This window comes from Caretta caretta, chromosome 9 (assembly GCF_965140235.1).
Source record: "Caretta caretta isolate rCarCar2 chromosome 9, rCarCar1.hap1, whole genome shotgun sequence".
In the NCBI taxonomy this organism is placed as follows: domain Eukaryota; kingdom Metazoa; phylum Chordata; order Testudines; family Cheloniidae; genus Caretta; species Caretta caretta.
This window is the reverse complement of record NC_134214.1, coordinates 62,861,182-62,873,776: the sequence shown is the minus strand read 5'-3', so window position 1 is coordinate 62,873,776 and position 12,595 is coordinate 62,861,182. Positions and strand designations below refer to the sequence as shown.

The window sequence follows — 12,595 nt, the reverse complement described above, 5'->3', positions numbered from 1 at the left end:
TCAGTTCCAGAATTCAGAATTCCCATGTTGGCTGCAACACTTTTTAAGTTAGGAAATCATCATCGAGGAGGTTTAGAAATTCCAAGGATGTTTCAGTACTGATGGCATGAGACCTCCAGCATGTCACTCAAATTGAAGTCCCCCACGATCATACAGGTTTTTTTCCTTACACATTACAGATAGGTGCATAAGGAGGTGGTCGTCCTATTCCCTAGTGGGGTCTGTAGCCAACACTGTGCTTTTATCTGTTATGACATTGATCCATAAGCATTCAGGATAACTTTCTTCAAAGTTATCAGTAACTCGGAAACAAGTAATGCCATTTTTGACAGAGTGCCACTACCCTCCCCATCTCCCACCACCACTCGATCCTTCTTAAATGGGTTATATAACCATTGATTTTTAACATTCCAATCATGTGAATCATCCCACCAGGTTTCAGTAATACCAGCTAGATAGAATTTATGTTCATAAATGAGCAATTTCAATTCCTCTTGTCTGTTACCCTGAGCATTAGAGTATAGGCAATTAAAGAATTTCTTCTCTTTTTGTCCTTCCTTTCCTTGGTTAATTTTGTTCAGTAGGAGAAAATTCACTCAATCTTCCATCAATGTGTGTGCATCAATAGACCAAGCCATGGTTTCAGAAGTCAGTTCAGCCACTTTTCCTGGACAATCATAAATCAGATTTTTTTTAAACTTAGGGGAGCGGGAAGGAGAGGAAAAGAGGGAGATAAGTACAGTAAACGCATTTGAATGCTTATTTCAACTGTTGTAATTATCAGACTGTATGGCTGTTTACACAGAGTACTTTAAGGAAAAGCATGATCCGCAAACCAGACTAACCTACAGTATCTTCCCAAACCCACTTTCCATAAGTTCTCAAGACAGCCCCACAATCAATATCCTCCTCCCCAGTATAAAGACCACCAGGTGAGTCTTGTAGCATGCCTGTCCAGCACACGGCAGAATAGTGTGTTTATCAAACACGTTTGGTTCCTTTCACTTGATACAAAACTGACTATTTTAAAGCCAGATTTTCCGGAAATGTTCACAGATTTTGTAAGCTCGCTGTGAAACCCCTGTGCCCAATTTGCAAAGGTTCTGAGCACACCTGGTTTCCACTGGAAGCATTCAAGAAAGATTTAGCTTTGTCTGTGATCTGTGACAGTGTCTTTACACTTGACAGACAGCCGCTTAAAAATAGAGTGGGTAAACTGGTTTCAGCCTTCATAGCCTTTGCTGTTTAAATAACCCCCACAAAAATCCCAAGCACTACCCTCTCCTGGAAAATAAAGGACAAAAACTGTTAACATTTGGAGCTGATACACAACTGCTACAGGCCATAACCTTCAGATAACATTCAATAAGTATGCAGCTACCTGCAGTCGGTATGACCCAAGTATACTTATACCACAAAAAAGAAATCCCACCTATAATATATGCCAAAGAGTACTTCTCCCTTGTCCCTCTCAGGGCACTAAAACAAACATGGAGGAAGCAAAAAAGGTAAAATAATGCAACTTAGGTGACTGATGCAAATGGCTATCCTTCCAGTCACAGTAGCAGCTTCAAAACAAGGAATAAAACTAGTGCAAGCTCTTAAATATTCGAGTTCAAGGTTTCCCAAATTTTAATAGCATGGGCTAAATCTTAATAGAAAGACTGTCTCAAGGAGACAGTCTCCCCTCATGTAACTGCGTAATATCCCTCTGGCAACTACAGCAATTGCTTTGCTGGAAAAGTAATGTTAGGAAAATGTATTACTCGCTTTAAATACTATTTAACTACTAGAACAGAGGACAACCTGCAATAAAAGACCCGCAGCACAGCAGCTGTCCCGGGTCAGCTGACTCAAGCTCCTGGAGCTATAATATTGTAGTGTAGATGTTCAGACTCGGGCTGGAGCCTGGACTTTGAGATCCCATGAGGGGGAAGAGTCTCAGAGCTCTGGCTCCAGCCCAAGCCCAAATGTATACACTGGTATTTGTAGCTCTGCAGCCTGAGTCAGCTGAGCTAGGCTCTGAGATTCAGTGCCATAGGTTTTTTCATCTCAGTGTAGACATACCCTATGTGACTAGACACCATCTGTGGAGCACCAGAAAACTGTTCTTGCTATGTCCCCCAGGTAATGGAGTAAGCAGTTATTTTGCTCTATTATTGACTCAAAGAATGAAACAGCTTCAGATCACAGTTTTAAGAGCAAAGCAATGAGATAGATTTAGGTAGGTGCTAGGAAGCGCCCTGATATACACACTTTGGTATGAGTTTTATGGGGTCACTATGTTCAGCAATAGTGAACAGAGAACTAACTATGCCATCCTAGGGGGATACCAGAGAGTCAGATAAATTAAAATCTCATGGAAACTCTGCTAATTAACATTTAAGACTGCAAGTAAAGGATTAATTCTTGCTCAATAAAAGTGAGCCACAGTTTCAAAAGCAGTGCAATGGCCCTTGGGAAAGCTCATCTATTAAACCACAGTATTTTGACTTAACATAAAGCCCTTCCCAGTGCCGAAGGGTGACTGAAAAGGATCTATAAAATGCTATTATTGTTCAGCCTACATCCCTCCAAGACACAATCAGATTCACTCTCCTGGGATATGCCCCAGCTCCTACCTGCCACGGAATCTTCTCCCAGCTGAGGATCACCGCAAAGCAGCCAGAATACAATAGCACAAAGAACACACACAGCAGAGCATGATATGCAGCCTGAACGCACTGCAGGAAACCTTAGGTAAGCATACTTCAGTTATGATTAAGTCATCTGCTCTTTGGAGACTCCTGGGATACCTATGCATCATGGGTAAGTTATAAAGGTCTCGCCTACAGGGCAAGTTACTGTGCAGCAAGCCGGGGTGGGAACCTACAAGGCACCCGCTCACTGCACAGTAACATTCCACGTGGATGCTGCTACTCTGCAGTGAAAATCCAGGAGCACGGCCTAGCGTACTAAGCCACATGCGCTGTAGCAACGTGCACACAGGGTGTCATTACGCAGCAAGCTGGTGTGCTGGAGATTCACACCTCGGCGTGCAACACAGTAACTTGCTGTGTAGACAAGCAGATATCTTGTGTATCACAGGCACTATCACCATCACCACAATGGGTGTTGGAAGTCTCAGTTAAAAGGCCAAGCAGGAAATTCACTCTTCATAGTTCATTGCATCTGGAGCCCTAGAACTAGCCTGTCCGGGTCAGGGATGCGGGTGCATAGCACGGCTCTCCAGGCAGCACATGTTTCACGGATAGAAAATTTCATTCACCAGAGCATCACTCGAGCATCTTTAAGAGAATTAAATCATTTTTGCATTGGAAAATAGGATCCAAGAGTCCTGACAAAGCACAGCAAGAACATGAAAATGGACACATTCATCTTTAAACACAATATAAAAAAGAAACATCCTTACATTTCCAATAGCAATATTGAACTATAAGATGGCTGGTAGTAATAAATATTTACCAGGGCTGCATTTCCTGTCCCTGTTCCTCACAGATCAAAACACTATGCTAATTACAGACAGATCCCAAATAGAAAGGAGAGGCCATAAGACTGGAGGAGCACAGTTGACCAAATACGTTTTCTCTTTCTCTAATTTGCACAATTAGATCAGCAATTAGTACTTGAGACTGCAGCCAAATACACCAGCTGACATGAGAACAGGAAGACTCCCTATAGCCAGAAGTTAGGCATTTTAAGAGATATTTTAGCATGTTTTCCCCCTCTCCCCACCCGCCAAAAAATAGGTCAGTGCTCCAGTTTTAGATTTTCCTTGGTTTAAAATCTCTTTCAGACAATCTGTGAACAATACTGACAAATCTAATTTAAAATAAAGCAGCATGTGCACCTACACAGTGCATCATTCAGTGTCCACTGCACGATTAATGTGGCAATAAAAAGGTTACAGCACTTGGGAGGGACAATTCTCTCCAGGATGCCCCAACCTTCCTCTGTTAGAGGGAATCTGGTAATAGAACTGCTTTGCATAAAGGAAAGGAATCACTTGTTTACAGCAATTTGTATGACACCATTAGAGGTCAGAAATCCAATATTCACTCAGCCCTTTGCAAACACCCTCCTTTCTTAGGAGCAGAGAAATCAGACCTGCAGCTTTAGCACGATGACCAGCAGTTTACCCATTGCTCCCTAACAGCTGCTGCAGTGTGTTGATACAATTAGCCAAGACATGCACTCCCTTCAACAGCCTCCTTACCCTCACTGGATTTTTTCCTCTCCACAGAAACACCTTTTGAAGCCTGTCTCATGGCCATTTGGCTCCAGGAGACTGGTAAAAAGAACTGTGGGGTAACTTCCTTTACAGTGGCACTTGCTGCATTCTCCTCCCTTTCCAGCACTGCTGGGCTCTCTGCACTGAGCATGTCGTCACCAGCTGACAGTCACATGAGCGGACTCTTGGACCTCCTTTGAAGAGGGAGGATTTTAGCTGAACAGAAGAAGGTTAAAGATGCAGTATTCCTTCCTTCACGATGGGCAAACTAGGAATGACAAAACGAAGCTGGCATCTAGAGAATTTAACTTCCAGTCATTGGAAACAGCCTCCAGAAGGAAGCTGCAACTAAAGCTACAGTAAGGTTTCAGAGTAGCAGCCGTGTTAGTCTGTATCCGTAAAAAGAAAAGGAGTACTTGGGGCACCTTAGAGACTAAGAAGTTTATTAGAGCATACGCTTTCATGATGAAGTGAGCTGTAGCTCACGAAAGCTTATGCTCTCAGTCTCTAAGGTGCCACAAGTACTCCTTCTCTTTATAAAGCTACAGTAGAAACAAAACTTTGTTTTAGGGGAGAAGAACGGGGGCACAGAAGAGCTAGCAGGTGATTTCATTCCTTTCCTCTAGACATTAGATCTTCCATTACTAAAAAGCCTGCCTGCACATTTCACTGTCAACCCCATCTCCTAAACAGCTGAAGAGACTGTTCGTTGGTTTTAAACTGAGAGCAAGCTCGTGCTTATGAAAACGAGTGATTAATTGTGGCAGCTAGTGCCAAGTACACGCTGCATACTTAAGGCAAACTTCCTACACTTCTGTGCCCCTTAATTCTAATTCCCAACATCCCTGCTATTCCAGTCCTAGGAATCCACACCCCTCTTCCAATTAATGTCATCATCCATTATCCTTTGGGTCAGAGATGGCCATTTTAACAAGAGCTTATACTGAAGTACTGACTGCTAAGGAGTCCATTATCTAATTTACAGGCCTTTCCACATGATAGACACAGCAGGGTAGTTGCATCTCATTCCTACTATGCTGGCTTACGAAGTATCCTCTTCTTGACCAACATACCTTGCTTTTAAGCTGTCTGTACCATGGCTAACTTTGGCTTAGCGAACGGGATTTGTTTGCCACTGAAGTTTTCCCACAGGTTAATATCTATTTCACAATTACATGCTTTTCAGGACCTCTCTCTTTTCCTGTCTACCAGTTGATGTTTTGCCCATTAAGAGAGTTAAGGCAACACTCCTTGGGTACCTGACATTCCACACAGAGACAGTACCCAGCCCAGTAAAGCTGCACTACTATAAGCATTGCTTCAATTCTTTTTGCAACCTCTTTGCAGAACCTCATGGGTGATCTTAGCTTGCCATAAGATATGCACAGAAAGTAATAACGTTTCTCTAGCTCCGAGATGCTAGTGATAACCTGTGTCATTTCAGCCTTGCTCTATGGCACTGAACCATTACACCCTGGTGAATATAAACTTTGGTCTTGTGTGATACCATGCTGGTTCCAGGCTCTGTGGGGCACCCTGTTCTCACTGACCCCAAACTAAAAAAGCATGCTTTGCAAACAGCAGGGTTTGACTAGATGTCAGGATAACCAAAATCCATTGCCATACAGTGACATAACTGATTGTGATGCCTGGTCAAACAAAGATTGGTATTTCATTCCTGGCTAAACTGAGATTAATTAACTGAGGTTAATTAACACCTCAACGAAGACAGATGAATAAATATCTTGTCTGTTTCCCCACCTCAAATGAGATACAAAAGTTAACATTTTCAGTATACGTAACTCCTGACATAGTATCTGTACACTGTAACCTGGACTTTTAAATGTTCCCAATCAGCATTAAATCATTAAAACTAAGAGTGCAATAAACCAAACTTAGTTCTCAGGGCCAAACCTCTACGTAGGTTACAGACTATTTAGTTTAGCAGATGACCCTGGATAATTCTTCAAATGATAGAACCAAACTTTATTTAAAAGAAAGATGATTAGTTAAGCAAACACACAGTTACCATTTACACAGGTACTGCAGTTATACTCACATTCAGAGATGTAATGGTGTACCAACAGACAATCAGTCCACTGACAGAAAGTATGGCCTTATGATCCTGTAACCTAATGGTACCCTTTTTGATGCTAAATGTCCAAATGCACATTCTACCACCATTCTGCACTTGCTCAGCCTGTAGTTGAACAGCTCCCGACTACCGTCCAGGCTGCCTGTGTACGGCTTCATGAGCCATGGCGTTAAGGGGGAGGCTGGGTCCCCAAGGATACATATAGGCATTTCAACATCCCCAAAAGTTATTTTCTGGTCTGGGAATAAAGTCCCTTCCTGCAGCTTTTGAAACAGACCAGAGTTCCTGAAGACGCGAGCGTCATGTACCTTTCCCGGCCATCCCACGTTGATGCTGGTGAAACGTCCTTTGTGATCCATCAGTGCTTGGCAGCACTATTGAAAAGTACCCCTTGCGGTTTATGTACTCGCTGCCTTGGTGCTCGGGTGCCAAGATGGAGATATGGGTTCCGTCTATGGCCCCACCCCACTCAGAGAATCCCATTGCAGCAAAGCCATCCACTATGACCTGCACATTTCCCAGGGTCACTACCCTTGATATCAGCAGATCTTTGATTGCATGGGCTACTTGCATCACAGCAGCCCCCACAGTAGATTTGCCCACTCCAAATTGATTCCCGACTGACCGGTAGCTGTCTGGCGTTGCAAGCTTCCACAGGGCTATTGCCACTTGCTTCTCAACTGTGAGGGCTGCTCTCATCTTGATATTCATGCGCTTCAGGGCAGGGGAAAGCAAGTCACGAAGTTCCATGAAAGTGCCCTTACGCATGAGAAAGTTTCACAGCCACTGGGAATCGTCCCAGACGTGCAACACTATGCGGTCCCACCACTCCGTGTTTGTTTCCCGGGCCCAGAATCTGCGTTCCACGGCATGAACCTGCCCCATTAGCACCATGATGCCCACATTGCCAGGGCCCGTGCTTTGAGAGACGTCTGTGTCCATGTCTTCATCACTCTCGTCACTGCGCTGATGTCGCCTACTCGCCCGGTTTCGCTTTGCCAGGTTCTGGTGCTGCATATACTACTGGATAATGCGTGTGGTGTTTAATGTGCTCCTAATTGCCAAAGTGATCTGAGCGGGCTCCATGCTTGCTGTGGTATGGCGTCTGCACAGAAAAAAGGCGTGGAATGATTGTCTACCATTGCCCTGATGGAGGGAGTGGCGACTGACGACATGGCTTACAGGGTTGGCTTACAGGGAATTAAAATCAACAAAGGGGGTGGCTTTACATCAAGGAGAAACAAAAACAACTGTCACACAGAATGGCCTCCTCAAGGACTGAACTCAAAACCCTAGGTTTAGCAGGCCAATGCTCAACCCACTAAGCTATCCCTCCCTCTCGCATTTCAGGCAGGACTTCACGGAGACAGGGAGGGAGGGGGGAGCAAACGAATACAAAACAAATCTGGTCTATTTCTTGTTTTGATCCACTCCATCTATCTTTTACATCTTTGGCTAGCAGCAGACGGGGCAGAAGGACTGCTAGCCATCCACATCTCTTGGCTGCTCGGCAGAAGATGGTACAATAGGACTCCCTGCAGGACTAAAGAGAGTGACCTGGTCGAGTCACTCCTAATGTAGCCCCTGCACCTATGTCTGCCCAGGCGCTCCTGACCAACGCAGCCAGGAGCACCTTGGACATGACGATGACGGCTACCAGTCCTATTGTACCGTCTGCTGCCACAAGGCAATGGGTTGCTGCTGCCGTGTAGCAATGCAGTACCATGTCTGCCAGCACCCAGGAGACATACGGTGACAGTGAGCTGAGCGGGCTCCATGCTTGCCGTGGCATGGCGTCTGCACAGGTAACTCAGGAAAAAAAGGTGCGAAACGATTGTCTGCCGTTGCTTTCACAGAGGGAGAGAGGGAAGGAGGGCCTCATGACATGTACCCAGAACCACCCGCGACAAAGTTTTTTGCCCCATCAGGCATTGGGATCTCAACCCAGAATTCCAATGGGCAGCGGAGACTGCAGGAACTGTGGGATAGCTACCCACAGTGCAACACTCCGGAAGTCGACGCTAGCCTCGGTACTGTGGAAGCACTCCGCCGAGTTAATGCACTTAAAGCATTTTGTGTGGGGACACACACAATCGACTATTTAAAAACAATTTCTAAAAAACTGACTTCTATAAATTCGACCTAATTTTGTAGTGTAGACATACCCTTAGTCATCTCTTTTCCAAGCTGAAAAGTCCCAGTCTCTCCCCTAATACGGAAGCTGTTCCATGTCCCTAATCATTTTTGTTGCCCTTTCTGAACCTTTTCCAATTCTAATATATCTTTTTTGAGATGGGGCGACCATATCTGCACACAGTTGGATACATTCTATTTCAGGAAGGTACTGTAGTTATATTCCCCAAACCACTGAAGAAACTCAGGGTGAAATCCTGGCCCTACTGTAGTCGATGGGAGTTTTGCCACTGATGTCTAAGGGGTCAGGATTTCACCCTTAGATACTGAATCAGACCAGGAGATCCATCTAGTCCAGTGCCCTGTTTCCAGCAACAGCTGGCACCAGTTGCTTCAGAGGAAAGTGCAAGAAGACTTGCGGAAGGCCATTGATGAAATAATCTGCTTGCAGGGGAAATTTTTTCCTAACCCCCATTAGAATTTGGAACTTATTACCTGCAGGAGGATTTATATCCCTTTCAGAATTCCTTGCTATTATCATTCTGGAAATTCTTGTTATCCATATAAGCATCTCTCCGAAACTCTTGGCGGGCTCAAAATTTAACAGCAGCCCACCTTAAAGACCAATTTTCTCCCACTGAAAAGCGAGCAACCCTCCAAACCATGGAAAAATCCCACCTTTCCTCCTCAGCAACTTAATACAGACCATCAAGGCACTAGGGTTTTTTGTTTATTTGTTTTTGTTTTTTTAAGTGAACAGGCATGTCTGTGTCCCAAGTGCACTCATGTCACATCCTCAGATTTCCTACTCAAACACAGCATGATTGCATCACTATTCCAACAAGCTTATGAGAACAGAGCAAATAGACTAGTGTACAGCGACAGAGAGCTGCTGGCGTTTCACATGCAAACTAATGAATCAAACCAAAGCTACTAGATCTAGTTTCACATCTGGCATGGGCAACCTCATGCTGACTCATGTACCGATAAACAGAGCATAACACTGTCAGTGCATCCCCTTGGAAGACATCAAAGAAAAGCTGCATTCTACTGCCGTGTCCCAGGAGGCTGCAACAATCACCATTAGCCAAAGGGTTAAGATTAAAATCCACGTTGCTGTCTTCTGGATTCATCCAGCACTTAGGGAGGCAAGACAAATGGAGTATTAGAGGCAGACAGAAATATGTAGCATTCCAAATCTAACCCTCTCCATGCCAGGTTAGCACAGCTACCAGGGTGCGAACAACAGCTTAGATTAATTAGACTTGCCACATGGTATGAGAAACGCTGTTAGAATTTGGCACAATGGGATGAATGTGTCTGTGGGTTCTTCTGAAGAACAAATGTAGAAGTTACAGTTCAGGCATAACTTCACTGAGTGGGTAATCAAGGAGAATGTGGCTCATTTCTCTTTAGTCCTGGGCAAAAGTCCAAATTGGAAGTTACAGGATTCACTCAGGTCACAGAACTGCAGTCAGAGTAACTATATAATCACTGGTTTCAGAGTAACAGCCGTGTTAGTCTGTATTCGCAAAAAGAAAAGGAGTACTTGTGGCACCTTAGAGACTAACCAATTTATTTGAGCATGAGCTTTCGTGAGCTACAGCTCTGATGAAGTGAGCTGTAGCTCACGAAAGCTCATGCTCAAATAAATTGGTTAGTCTCTAAGGTGCCAAAAGTACTCCTTTTCTTTTTATATAATCACTGAATCACTTCTTGGTGACATAGCTAGTGCAGCATTAGAAACCTTAAATCGGACAAAGTAACAGATTTTCTGCCCTTTTGCAACCTGAGTGGTTAGTCAAAGTTTGGGGCTTTGTGGGTGGGAGTGGAAATTGGTGATTGCCAGGTATTTCGCTGACGCAGTTTTGCTTGTTTACAAAAGAACATGCAAAGTCCTGACTCTCTGAACACAGATGGAACTTAGGAGCAGGAAACAGCTTTGGGTATGTTGACACTAGAAATGTAAGTAGACCTACATTAAGTCGACTTGCAGCCACCGCAGTAATTACTGCAGTGGTGCAGGTCCATGCTCTCCTCCTTGGATCAATGGTACGCGTCCTCACCAGGAGCGCTTCCACCGACCTAAGAAGGGCCATGTGGGGGAGCGGAGAGCCTGGTCTCTCAGCTCCACTGGCAACTCCCTGCTGGGAGCCCAGCTGCCACACAGGCTCTGGGGCTCCCATTTGGCTGCCCCCACCCCTGCTCCCCACCAGGAGCCAAGGGAAGCCACCCAGAGCTTCTCACCCCTGGGGATTAGGGTCCAGCTGCCCCTGCTTCTCAGCCCCAGCACCTGCTCCCTCCTGGGAGCTGGGCAGCCTTGTCAATTTCACAGTTCACTGAAGTGGCTGGGGCTTCTGGCCCCAGCTCCCAGGCAGGGCTGCTGGGGGAAGCCACCAGGGAGAGGGGTCCAGTCGCCCAGCTCTCCAGGGGAGCTGGGTCTCTAGCAGCCAGGCTTTCTTGTCAATTTCACAGCAGCTCCTGCTGTGAAATGGACAAGACAGCTAAAAGCCAAGGTAAGGGATGCAGTGTCTACACAGACACTGTGTTGCCCTAACTACACTAAGATAAGCCTTACACTTCTCATGGAGAAGTAGTTATTATGTCGGTGTAGTAGGGCACTTACATCCGCGGGAGGAAGGCTGTAGTGTAGACACTGACATAATTAAGTTGACATAAGCAGCGTTATGTCAACCTAACTGTGTAGTGTAGACTAGCCCTTCTTTAGCTCACAGCACCAAGAGCAGTCTTTTCAGCCTACATCCCAACCCAAAAAACTCCCTCAGTTTCTTCCAGAGCAGCCACATGCTTTCAGCTGTTCCTCCAGGCTCTCTCTCCCAGCCTGTTCTCAGTGTGTGTGTGTTCTCTCACACCTACCCATCTGGTCACTATACCCAGGCAAACAGTTTGCCCACCTGGTGCTAGTTTGGGGCAGATTATTAGACTTTGTTTTAGGTGTGGCCCCTGCCTCTTACGATGGATTTAAATGGAGGTCTCATTCACACATCTGCTTAAAGAGGTTTAACGCAACCCATAACAAGGTTTTGACCAGCTCATAACAGTATTCTATTTCTGAAACATTTTGAATTCAAGTTGTTTTGTTTTTTTCATCAAGATGTTTAGGCCTCAGATGTAAACTTGCCTTTAAAAACGGCTAGAAATGCCTTGTTCCAATTCAGTATTGCAAATTAAATAATAAATGTGATAATTAGTGTAGGTCCTACATATAACTAAAACGCCTGGGGGGGTGGGGGGGGAGAGAGGAGAGAAAGGTGATTCCAGTCTTTTATACATATAAAAACAAAGGGGAAGGATGACCTAAAGCAGATATTTGGGATAAGTTCTTCACCATAGGAACTGCCATAGCAAAAAATCTCATTACTTGCCAATGTAATTTGCAATAGTAGACCCCTAAAAAGACATGTAGTATCAGAGAAGATACACCAGTTAGATTCTAAATTAAGAAGCTTTAAAACACAACAGTTCATCGCTTTACAGGCAGCCAGCACAGAATTCAGGGTAAGTATATTATAATCAGCACTGCTCGATTCCGAGCACATTGCTGCATTCTCCACGATCTGCAAGTGGTTGTTTGCTAAGAGAGAGTGTCAATTATTAAGACTCCTAGCTCACAGAGGTATGTGCTGCTGTTGCAGTTTTAGAGGGTAGGTTATATACCTGGTGCCCAAACATCTTACTGTATTCCCAAACAAAAAAAATCCTGAATTCAGTGGACAAGCTAGTAAGGTTAACAATCACCAAAATATTTAAAATCCCCTCTTGGTGACTGCTTTATTTCTTTCCATGTTAACAACACAGTCCATATTTAAGAATTCTTATTAGTATCTTAGCACCTGATTTCCTGTAGCAATGGTTATACAAGAACCTAGGTAGTTTCATGAAAACCACGTGCATTTCTTATTTATATGTTTCCCCAAATAATTATATTGATATATTATTGGTGGAATATATAAATAAATGCACATAGTTTCTATGCACAGATGTATTGTATGTGCTATCCTGGCCTAGAGTTAAAGTTGCTAAACTCCTCATCCCATCTACACAAGCTACAAAATGCTAGAAAATAAGCAGTTAAGTGTCATTCAATGCTCCAGTCAGGTCATACCAAATGAGTG

The 12,595-nt window shown here is 44.4% G+C and overlaps 1 protein-coding gene across 6 annotated transcripts in view; it reads right to left on the bottom strand.

The window, feature by feature from the left end:
* The window catches only part of LOC125642467 (H(+)/Cl(-) exchange transporter 5), a 90,257-nt gene that overhangs the window by 28,999 nt on the left and 48,663 nt on the right, over positions 1-12,595 (bottom strand). Inside the window, exon 1 of one of the 6 annotated variants that reach the window (XM_048863885.2) lies at positions 4,217-4,364. The exons of 4 other annotated variants lie outside the window; for them this stretch is intronic. In XM_048863885.2, coding sequence (XP_048719842.1) covers positions 4,217-4,274 — 58 coding nt within the window. In that variant the 5' untranslated portion in view covers positions 4,275-4,364. Of the gene's footprint in view, positions 1-2,621; positions 2,743-4,216; positions 4,365-12,595 lie in introns of those variants that run through there. One more of the 6 variants, XM_048863886.2, reaches the window with a different exon arrangement.